The sequence below is a fragment of the Poecilia formosa genome, unplaced genomic scaffold, assembly GCF_000485575.1.
Source record: "Poecilia formosa unplaced genomic scaffold, Poecilia_formosa-5.1.2 Scaffold271, whole genome shotgun sequence".
In the NCBI taxonomy this organism is placed as follows: Eukaryota; Metazoa; Chordata; class Actinopteri; order Cyprinodontiformes; family Poeciliidae; genus Poecilia; species Poecilia formosa.
The window spans coordinates 494776-507206 of NW_006800210.1; the positions used below are offsets into that span (position 1 = coordinate 494776).

The 12431-nt window shown below is 39.4% G+C and overlaps 1 protein-coding gene across 1 annotated transcript in view; it reads left to right on the plus strand.

Annotated features, from left to right (window-relative positions):
* gmds (GDP-mannose 4,6-dehydratase) overlaps positions 1-12431 on the plus strand; it is a 184412-nt gene that overhangs the window by 36943 nt on the left and 135038 nt on the right. Inside the window, exons 5-6 of the mRNA XM_007570971.2 lie at positions 8136-8328; positions 9754-9858. Of these exons, the coding sequence (XP_007571033.1) occupies positions 8136-8328; positions 9754-9858 (298 nt within the window). The remainder of the gene's footprint in view (positions 1-8135; positions 8329-9753; positions 9859-12431) is intronic.

A 12431-nucleotide genomic window follows, 5' to 3' on the forward strand; every position in this document is an offset into this window, starting at 1 on the left:
ATTATTCACTTTAAAGATCTGATTTTCTCTGAAAGCTGCCATTGAAAGCTGCCATACCCAAAGGAGCAGTCACACATTAGATTTTTGATTGAAAAAAAAGGCCAATCATCTTAGTCCCTATAACTGCTTGCACGTTTTATGTGGATATGTGGCTGCATGTGCATGTGGCCAAATTTTAGAAACAAGCTAAATAACAGTGACTCAAACAAAGAAAGGTTTGAGTGATGGTGACACTATTACAAACCTCTCCTGAGATCTCTGTTGTGAAATTCTTATGAATTATCACAGATACCAGAACCCTACCTGCATATCCGCACATAATGAGGACTGCTCCACTGAAGCCTCCTGGGCATGACCTCAGCTCACCGCTGTAGGACCTGTTGCTATGTTTACGCTTGTATTTGCGATTGTAGGGTAGCAATGACTGATTGGTGGTAAATGTCTGCAGGGAAGATGTGCAGACTGAGGGAAAGAAAGAATGTGAGGCTTCTTCTGTTCTTGAATGACTTTTCCAGGGAGTTTCTATTCCTGGCTCTCTGATCCGATGTTAAAGGAACGGAGTGTACGAATCCACCTCTGCTGTCTGCTCTTCAAACGCTAAAAATTATTATCTTCGAATAACCAGCAGTGGACGGCATTATGCACAAAAGGAGATCAAATTGAGGCATGAAAAATTTGTTGCCATCATAAAGCCTTCTGGCATAAAAGTGGTTGACTTGATTAACCTGGTTGGTTTCCTTTCATTCATTCAGGGCTTTCAGAGATAATTTAAAACACTCGTTAATCGTGTTGCTGTCCATTCGGCCTTGCGTATTTCTGGATCCTGAAGTCATTTGTCAGCTGTTTTGTCTGGTCTGTGGTTTTTTTGCTTTTAGTGTGCTGAAGAGGAGTTTCAAATTATTGTTCTACATCTGTCCATTAAAATAAAGCCACAACAAAACTTAGACTGTTTCGTTTTTTTCTGTGTGTGCAAAAAAACAAGCAAGCCTAAATGCTAAATCTAAGTCATCAAAACCACCTACATGAAACATCCCTCATAATCTGTGCTTTAGAGTTGAAATGAAGCTGTGGAGTGAACAACCGCCACCAGTTCAGATCATGTCATCGATCAACAATAATGCGTGCAGACACCCAGAAAAGGAGTGAAAAAGGTTAAGAGGAGCGCCGCGAGGCAGACGGGGACTTTCCAGACGCATTGTCAAAAATTCTGAATTTGACAGTCAATCTTCAAACTTTCTCTCTACCTGCCCTGACATAGTCTGCTCTCACTGCACTTCTCTCCACGTCTGTCTTTCTATCAGATTCACCTGATCTGTGTACATATTTTTATTCATTACCATAGCTGCAGCAACACTTGCACTTACTGAGCAGAAGACGCCTGTAATTAGACAAAAAAATGTAGGGATTGAGATGTGATTGTAATGATGAGTGAACATCAGAGGGGGGGGATTAGAGGGTGGATGCATGTTCTGCCATGTGGAGAGCCGAGATTTGAAAAATTAATGTTCACCGAGAACTCTCTTTTATGTTTCAAGCACTTAAGTTTATCTTATAAATCCCATCTCCCAAGCTCTCTTTAAGTAGTTTTGTGCTTAGCATCACATCATACGGCTGTGCGAACACTGAATAGGCACAAAAAAAGAAAGACCCGAACAAATGAGGGATGAACTCTGTTTTAAAATCACGTTGCAGCAATTCATGTCTTTGAATTGCTTCAAAGACATGGTTGCCACGAAACACAAAAAACATAATTTGTGAAAATTTCCACCTCAAAGCTGATTTAAAGCCAGACTGAGACTATAAATAGTTACTGTTTGCAAACACTCTGCACATCTTCCTCTTTTTAGCACACGTGAGGATTAATAGCGGCAGTAAATATCGGACTTTCTCTTGCTGCAGCAGACATGAATGAATCTATGTGGTGAATTGCTGTATTTATTTTGCGGCACATAGATAGGTTCTGGCTCACGTTCATACAGCCCAGAAGGAAAAGTGCTGCGTAGGAGGATTTTTATATAAAGGTAATTTTATTTCTTAGTGCAAAATACACATGTGGACAGAGCAGAGAAGACCCAAGAAAAACTTACAAACAGTCCAATAAATTCTAAAAATTTTGTGAAAGTGAACGGAAACTTTATCGAATCACAAACCTCATTTAAAACCATGTTTACCCGAGCCACCAGCTAACCTGTCAGCTTAAATTTATTGAAACGGAACGAAGAAAATATTTGTTTTTATAAACGACTCATTTGGTATAATTTGGAAATCGCTTCACCTATTTACTTAGTTTGTTGTTGCCTGAAATTAAATGCAATTTGAAGAGATGACACATTTTAGCGTAAGAGAAATAAAAGCAAAAAGAAAACAAGTCTCTCTGTCACAACACTCTTCTTTGTCATTGAAAAGATAAAAAAAGCTCTTGAGATATTTGAAGCACTTCAGCTATGTTATCGGAGGAGTTCTTGCAGCACGGATATTCTATAAATAACTTCACTGTGGGGACTTCCTTCAGGTGCACTTTAATTAAAGCTCATTAAATCATGTCACTGAGGCCATATTTAATCTTAATGCCCCAAACATTTATTTATGACCAGGATTTTCATTTTGAAACTCTTGGCATTTGGTTGGTGTCTGTAGTCGTGTGTGCACTTTACACTGATGCTTGCTGAAGGTCTCCTCAGTTATTCATGCCTGTGGTTTCACCTGATATTTATCAGACTTGGGAGCGGTACTGCGCGTTGTGACTCATTTAAGCGGCACTTGGTTGCCGGCGGCAAAACACCGGGGGCGGGGGGGCGGCGCGAGGGGGGATGCGTTCCAGCTGGATGATGCAATGCTGCGTCCTCGTCTCGGTTATACTCTCATGTCACTCACTGTTCATATACTTCTCTCACCGTTTGAATTTCTTTCATTTCTCATTGTGTCTGCATTTTAGGGAAAGGCCATTTGGCACAGTGCGAGGGGGAAAATACAGCTCTCGTGTTTTTGTAAAAGGTGTGTGTGTGTTTATGCACAGTGACACATTCCAACAAGATGGAGCTCGAGGCGCAGAGATTCCCTCTGGAGTTTCATCACAACACAGCGGTTCATGATGATGGAGATGCTGCACTGTTTGCAGAGAGTGAGCTGTCAGCGTGGGCTCGCATACAGCGACAGTAGCTTAGGCTACAGCTTTGGAAAACATGGAAAATTCGTGTCTCTCTGGCCTCCTACGTTGATGCTCTTGTAACTTATTGTGACACTTGTTGACTTTGAGCTGCCCTGCGTGGGTTTGGCTCTGTCCTAAAGGGAACTCAGTCTGTTTGTCTTTGAGGAAAACACAACTGCTCTAATTTGGGTCGGCCTGTAACCTGTTGATTAAAGGTGTAATTGTCTGTGGTTTCTCTCCACAACCTCCCCTTCTCACACTTAAGCATGAGCGCATTTTTTTTCCAGATCCTGTCACATTTTCTTCCCTTTTCTTTTCTCCACCTTCAGAATTGATTATTGTCTTTTTCTTTCCTGAGTTACGTAAGTCGGAAAAAAATAGCAATGTTTGCAAGAAAAAAAGAAAAGGTCTCGGGTGATCAAGTCAGGAACATTCACATATCAGCTCAGATCAACATTTATGCAACATTTTTATCGGATGCATAGACAGTTTTAAGACAAACCCAGAACAGCCTTACTGACCTTAAACTGCCTTTTGTCCAGTCTCACATCGCTGCATGTTTACTCTTGTTGTTTCAAAGCGCAGACTGATAACACAGGTGGTTTATTGGATTTATCAATGAACTTATTGTCTTATTTCTACTTCTTCCTTTCCCATGTTCCCCTTTTCTTCATTTTCTTCCCCTTTTCTTTTTCTTTCACCACTTCCTTGTCCGATGTCACCTTTTCATACTTCTATTCTTTCTGTTTTACATCCCCTCCATCATTTTGACCTTCTGCTTCTCTTTTTGTACTCTCTTCTCCCTGTTCTTTTCTGTTTTTTCTCCTTCTCCTTTACCCTCCAATTCCTCTTTCTCCTATTAATTTTCCTTTGTGCTTCTTATTCATTTTCTCACCTCAGTTTTCCTTATTTTCTCATCTCTCCTTTTTCACTTATTCTTATTCTGTCTTTTTTTATACTTTTTTGTCTCATTTCCCTATTCCTCTGTTTCATTTTGCTGTAGTTGATATCCTTCCATTACTTTATATTCTGCTTAAAGTCCTATTTTTCTTCTTTTTCTTTCTTGTGTTAACTTTCCTTTGCCTTATTCTCTTACACCTTGATCTTTATTTATTTATTTCACTTTCTTGCCTTTCCTAGCTTTCCTGTTCTTTTCATTCTCCTCCTCCTGTTTTAACTTTATCATGTCTCTTTTTTTGTTCATCCTTTCATCCTCCTCATTCTCACTCTCTTTATTTTTGCCTCTTGCTTTGCTGTCTTGGATTGGCTCACAGCCTTTCGTAATTTATAAAGCACTTGCAATATTTGTGTGGTTAAAATTCAACAACTAAACTTTGAAATTTAGGTTGAGTGCCTCTTTTACAACATTGCAAATCTTCAAAGTTTCTGGCATAATTCTAGAAACTCCAGCCGTCTCCTTGTCCCAACCGTTCAACCAAAACTTTCACCACTGATGACAGGTGACAATTTTTTAGATAAAATGAAATGCAAAATGTTTATCAATGCTGTTCATGATACTCAGTACAGCATTGATTAACATTTATTATGAAAATGTTGGTCAAAGTCCACCAGAACTTGCTGTCTGCAAATGGCTGAACAACAAGCAATATGGGATTGTCATCCTTAATGTTTGACATCAAAATCCAGTTTCAGTTGTATGAATAATGTCTTCATTATTCTCACTACATTGCAAGCAAATGGGGAAGTTTTTTTTAAAAAAAGTGTGTGTTTGTTTTTCCCAGTAGTGGAACCTGTGAAGACTAGAATAAGTTAAATACGTAATAGATCTACACTTTAACTCCCAATTTTTAACTTTAATAGCAACAAAGTTGCTTGTCTTATTTTTCCACCCTAAAAAGAGAAAATGTATAAAATGCATTATAAGAAGCTCCAAACATTGGTATCCCTGATTAATCTATGTAAAATTCTGAATGACACGGTATAATACACGGCTCACATTCCTTTAAACTCACCTACACCTGTGTATATACGACTCAATGTCTCCATTTGTTTCTCTGGACGAAAGCGAAGGCCATGGCTAAATTAATGTAGCTCATATTTATACACGTGTCACTACTCTTGGGCACATTGTCAGTGAGCACACACTTGCATACCTTCACACACTTATGGAGTCACATTCCACAATTTCAGGCATGCATTTCAACAAGCCCCTGTGTGAGCACGAAAGAAGTGAAACCGCCAATTGCAGCACATGTATCCTGTACATTTAGAAGCTTTTTAAATGGATGCTTTGCTGTCAGACAAAATGTTTGCTTGTCAGTGGACCCCCCCGATTCTGGCAGAGCTTGGCTGACTTCCCAGAACAGAAGAATATTTGGCAGGTTGTCTGAGAGGCCAGGCAGTCACAATGACACTCTCCCCAAACACACACATTCTTCGAGTGGTGTACGCAAACGTCCGTCCTCGCAAACGTGATCGCTCAGGCTGGACATAACATAATGATAGAGAATGGAGGCATTAAAGCAATTTGTTTGATTTAAGTTGTCAAGAAACACTAGGCCACGGCCTTCTCAGCTGGTTTTGATAGACGCTGCATGTGTGTCCCATGCACTTCATCTCCAGAGGAGAGCTGAAATGAAACACACACTGTGATGTGTGTGGGAAGGAGTTTTTATTGTGGGATGTAGTAGCATAAAATAAAGTGGTTTTTACCCTCTGTACGTGGTTGTGTAGTGCCACGTCTTTGCGAGTCTCGTCTTTCAACTGTTGAATCAAAACATTTATGTTTGTCTGCTAACACGAACTTCTGATTTTCTATACTGCACTTGCTAGTAAGACTCAATGCGGATTTCAAAAAGAGACTATGAATGAGTAGATTTAAAGTCTTTTGGGAACAGTCAGTTGAAATAAGTTCAGTGTTTCACACTGGACAGATTGTAAATGGTAACTATCCTATACTTTTACATCACTTTATCCAGTTCAGAAAACCCCAAAGCGCTTAAAACTACATTCAGTCATTGAACACTGATTGTTGTTCAATTTCCGTCTTACAGAAGTGAGGCTGCAAAATTGGCTTTGCGCTTGCCATACTTCCAAAATGGTCAGATTTCAGAAGGGATGTGGTGTTCTTCACAAATCTTCTCTAACAAATCTCTGCTATCTTTGTGCAACACATTAGTTGCAATTAAATGCAATAACATAGGTTTTTGAAATGTGACACAATTATAAAAAAGTCTATGAAAAATTTAGAATTTCCATACTGTATGTATAGATTCATGTCGAAATACACTGTCTTTTTTTCTTTTTTTTTTGTCTAGTAAGTGAGCAAACATGCATTAAGCAAAAGTGTTTCATGGTGTTGTCAAGTCGAACACAATAACTTGGACCCCAAACAAGGCATTTTAAGATGCTTTGAGTTTTTGTTTTTACATCAACAGAGAACAACATGCAACAGGTGAAACAAATTAAACAATCTGCTAAATCTACAAAGGAAAACAGCTGTTTGACGCGGCCAAGAAAACCTACAACTCTAAAATAATTCCCAGATAAAATTCAACTTCCTTCTGTGAATATCGTGTAAAACTGCATCCGTTTGGTTTCGTATCCAAATGTTTCAAGTTTTGCGCCTACCTCTTGCGTTGTGATTGTACATGGCCATTATGTAATGTGTGCTGTCTGTCTCTGTATAAAGTACCCTCTCACTTTCTCTTCTAATTGATGTAAATATAAATGAAAATGCCAGAATGCAAAGTAAAAGCATGAGTGGAGCGTCACAGGTAATTACACTGAGTTGCAGAGTGTGATTGAACTTGATTAAACCTCCTCATGGTGTGTGTGCACGTCATGAGGGAAATAGAGGCCCAGTGTTCTCGGATCCCAGCTTTAAATAAGGGGTCTTTATCTACTCATGTGTGCGTGTGGGTGTGTACGAAGCGCTGGTGTGAACACACTAAAGGGTTGGAGGTTTTTTTTCCCCTCCATTTAGATGTGGCCCACGCGGCTCGCACCAGGTGTGGTGACCACTAACCAGCCTGGCTTTTAACCGTCACGTCTGATTGGAAGCTTGAGGCCAAGCTGGCACACACTCAAGCTTACGCACTCACAGCACACGGTGTCACCCATTCACTCAGGCCTTCTCAAAGCCATTTCCAATTTCAACTTAATCTCCCACAAAGCGTTTATTAAGTTCACTCTTTTCACCATTTGCAGTGGAAGGAGGGATTCTGGGAGTTGTTGTAGGAATTTTAGAGAAAGTCTGATTTGCTATTGTCTGTAGAAATGCCTTTTTTAGTTTAAAGTACATTTTGTTTAGCATTATTTTTGGGGTTGTTTTTTGAAAATTGTTCAGTAAAAGCTTTGTGTCATGACCCAAACAGTTAATATATAAGAATGTGATTAATTTCTATTCTTAATGTGTCGTATTATTGTAGCAACAATGTTTGTATATTTTTTTACAGTAATAGTCCTCTACATTTATTTAATTAAAGGATGTAACGGCTGTTTTGTCATTTTTTCAATTGTACAATTGTATATTCAGGGTCAAATGTACAACATCCCTGAATATACAAACAAATTAGTTGCAATGGTGTGAACCAACAGCCTATAAAACCAGAATGGAGGAAAAGTAGTTTTTGTACTCCTAACTGACAGTACAAGAAAAGTTTGCTTTTAATGGCAGGCAGTGAGAAAAAAAGTTTTTGTTCAATGTATGTAAATTCAACTCTATGTTTGACCCTCATTTCACAGAACTTTTTTTTATTCTTTTGGATATCTCCAATCTTAAGTACAAAGTGTGCACATATCTTACAAGTTCATGCATAGTGATCATGGATGGTGCAAAGGAGACATTGTTTCCTTGGTGCATTCTGATATTTTCCTGCCTTCATTTTGAATTTTACAGCTCAAAACCAAAATTCTGATTTATTGTGTGTTCTGCAGGAATAAGCAGAAACATCAGTGTTTTTGGTACAGTTCTTATTATTGGTATTGAAAATGTCTCATTTTTTCCCCCTCTTTTTGTTCCCAGATTTCCTTTGACTTGGCTGAATACACAGCTAATGTGGACGGTGTGGGCACATTGCGTCTCCTGGATGCAATCAAGACGTGTGGTCTGACCAGCAGCGTCAAGTTCTACCAGGCTTCCACCAGTGAGCTGTATGGCAAAGTCCAGGAGATCCCACAGAAGGAAACCACGCCTTTTTATCCCCGCTCACCTTACGGTAACGCTACAGACTCACGTGGCAGCAAGCATGAAATATGTTCTCTGTTTACATTTGTCAGGGATTGCACGTGATCATTTAAACACGTACAAATTGCATGAAATCTCTGTTGTACTTTATCTTTTTTATGAATAAACATCCTTATGAATGTGTGTGATTGAATAGAGAAGTGCTTTATAGTTCTAACTCCCTTTGAGCTTGCTTCACACCCTGGGGCCAAACGTCGGATTGAAGACTGGAGTGGCTCTCTTTTTAACAAAGACACCTTTATATCCACAGCACTCAGCACTCACTTTCAGCTTACACACACACACACACACACACACGCACACACGCACACGCACACGCATAAACACCGGCTGCACACGTGTGTTAGCGATCAGGTTTAATGTTCTCTGTTGTCTCAGTGCTCTCCCGCCTGACACTTTCCCCATCTGTCAGCACTCAATCTGAAGCTGAATAGGAGGTGCGTACCGAGCTGCTCCTCCATTAATTAGACCTGAGAAGTTGGAGGCGGAGGTTGCTATGGCAAACTCCCTTCACCTCAAGTGTACATCCTGGCCTATGGCTTAATCAACAGGCACCTCCCTTCATTCGCTTTGGTATTTGACTCATTACAGGAGAAGGGAGGATGAGGAGGAGTTTGGTTAAAGATGGTGCTGCTCTTGGTCAATCACAGTCTCAGATTCACACTCCTGAAAGAAGGACAAGTTTTGTTGATGTTCTATATTTAACTCCAGGATGTGGTTTTATGGTCTTCCTCAGCAATTTTAATTGAAGAAGCATTTCTTTCTCTCTCTGCTTTTTACTTCACTACATTAAATACATTTTTGTGAGAGACCCTGTTTGAATAGCTCAACAATCCTGTCATATTTGAAAAAGCCTTTTCTGCCTTTGCTATGACGGGGTCATGAAAGTGTGAATCCTTGACGGAAGATAACATGAAAGTCAGATATATAAACATATTTTCACGTTTTGTGGCCATGCTTTTCAACTTTACATAAGACGATAAACACCCTTTCTCAATTTAATTTACCTACTCTTTGGTTACTTCCTCTTTTTTCTTTTTGCATTCTGCAGTTATGCTTGGTACCTGCATTTGATGCACAAGCACACACCATACCACAAAATGCAAATGCTTTAATTTAATATTATTAGTATTATTTTCAATAAGTCGTGAATGGGCAAACCAAGGACTAATGTTATACTGAGGATTGGTACTCAATTTGGTACAAATTGAGTACCAAATTGAGTATTTGGTACTCAATTTGTTTTTACTAACAGAGTAAAAACCTGCAGTAGGTGGACGTCCAAACAAAATTTAAGGATGTTTTTAGGCTGAAATATAAATACTGTATTTTATTTGTGTGTATATTTCCTCTTTTCCTTTATTATCTCCTGTTCTGCTTCTGTTTGTCCTCCCAGGAGCTGCTAAGCTTTATGCCTACTGGATTGTGGTAAACTTCCGTGAAGCCTACGACATGTTTGCTGTCAACGGAATCCTGTTTAACCACGAGAGTCCGAGGAGAGGTCAGTGAAAACCATGACTTCTATTTACTTTGACCTGTAAAACAATGTATCTGAAAAATATACTCTGTATTGCCAAAATTATTGGGTTGACCATCCAAACAATGAATTGAGTCCGTCCAATTGCTTTCAGATACATATGTAATAAAACCCAGAGGGGCCAACCTGATGACGAGGCAGATGGTACATAGAGGTTGCCAATTTTCTGCTGAGTCAACAGCTATGGTTCTGTATACTTCTTTGGGTTGCCAGTTTGACTCAACAACAGTGCTCAGAGAGATTCATTAAATGGGTTTATATGGTTGAGCAGATGCATACAATCCTTGCATCACCAAGTGAAAAGTGTCAGATCCACTGGTATAAAGTTCACCTTTACGGGGCCCTAAAGCATTCATGACATCTTCTGGAATGACCTAATATTTATGCCTCTCTGGCAGACCCAGAAGAGTCTGGGTTTGACAATTCCCAAGAGAAAAGCTCTTGTCTAACTTTTGTGTGTCAAATATAAAGTGTAGTTTAGAAAGCATTGTAGTATGGCTCTGTTTTTCTTTTTCTTTTTTTTTTTTTCAAGAAAGGTACTCTTAATGTTTACAAGCATACCTGGACATTTTGGACAATTTTATGCTTTTTTGGCAGAGTTTGGAGATGGTCCCTTGTGTTCTGACGGTTTGCCAGTGCAGAAAATAAGGTTCTAACTTCAAATCGATGGAGCTCCTTTGCAATAATTTTAGAGTGGATGGTGGCCAAGACCATCTCATCCAAAATCAACACCTGATCTTCTGGAAAAAGGTCAAAAGTTGCCCTGGAAACACCTTCTTATAAATGTGAAGCTGCTTTATGTGTAAAAGGGTGGACCAAAATCATACTAAATGCTTTGCACTAAGCAAGAGATGTAATTGAAGTTCAGATGTTTAACCCGAGACAAGTAACCCAGTACTTTTGGCAAAATGGTTAGATCAGTTAGACAGTTACAGTTACTCTGTTTTGACTTGTTTCAACATAATATTGCAGCCTTGAACAGCCTGATTGTTCAGTGTTCCAGATGGTACTACAGATGTTTTGAATAATTTCCAGCAGGACCAGTGAAGTGAATTCATGTATGAAGCCAGATAGGAAGTTTTGACCTAAACAGACGAACAACATCAACATAAATGCCTCAAATTCTTAACAGTTCAGACTGAATACAAGGATAATTCTTTTACAATGTTCATGTGTGACAAAATGACAAAGTGTGAAGCCCCTGACAACACTTAACCTCAATAAAACGTTAAAGCCACAATAGTAATAGTACATAGTAAAACATAAATAAACCCATTGTTAGATTGTGAAAAAGTATCCAATTACACACTCCATATAAAGTCTTAATGATCCACAGGTGAGGCTAGGTTTCTTATAGCCACTTGGCACACACTCTTACGCGTTCTGACACATAGTGAACGGTTTGTGGTCCTATTTTTAATATGTGCTGCAGGCCCTGAGGGTCGCAGGCGCTGCTTTAACCCGATTTACACGCCACTGCGACTCAAAATTAATAACACATGACTGGAGCCCTGAAACTATGCCCAGGTCAGCCGCTCAGGTGTTTATGATTTATCCCCTAATGAAGGCACTGGCCACGACCCCGACCAGGGTCAGGGGTCATCCGGTAAACTCTAATGGGTTAGCACAGACAGATAGATGTGGGAACCAGTGTGGGTTACTGGCAGTTCAGTAGAGATGATGAGGTCCCTACAGGAAGACGGTTTGAAAGATAAAACCGACAATACTTAAGATAAAGTTAGGTTTTTAATGTTGGTAAAATGTCATCTACAAGTGAATTTGTTTTAGATGTAAAACCAGTCTGAATGCTTGTGAAATCTCTGGATTAGAGATGTGCGGGCTTGTTAGACACACAGACATGACCTTTTAAGGGCAAGGCTTGCTCCCCTATGATAACATGATATCAGCTTTTTGGTTTATATCAGCTCTTTATCGTCTACCTGCCCATTTTTACCACACACACTCCTTTCCCTCTTTTTCCTCCCTCTTGTTTTAGTCCTTCTTTTTTCCTAATAGTCTCCAGAAGTCTCCTTATAGTCTCCAGAAGGCCTTTAAGTTTCACTCTTATCACCTCTATTTTCAGAGAAGTTTGATGTTGCTCATGTAGGAGGAACACAGTGCGTTCCATAGTGCAGTGTGGTGCTTATCTTGGCCCAGTTGACCAGTGTTTACCCAAGCCCCCAGGGTGCGTCATGACCCTGTTGGTGCCACACTGAAGAGACACTTGGCTCTGCGTTCTGTTACTCGAAAGATAACTCTTTTCTTTAGGAGTTTGTCCTTTTGAGGTGCAAAATCTTCCTGCCATGTTTGTACTTTGCTTTGATTGTAGGGTTGTACTTTAAATCATATACTTTGATATGTATATTTATACTTTGTGCTAACTGGATATTACAAACATCTCATTTTGGCTTTAGTGTAGTAAATGTACCATAAACAAAAGCATGATTACTAAGCAGACCCTCCAGAAGTTTTCTTTTTCATGTTGTTGTTCTTTTGTTGCTTTTCTGTCAGCAGAGCAGATATATATATATATATAT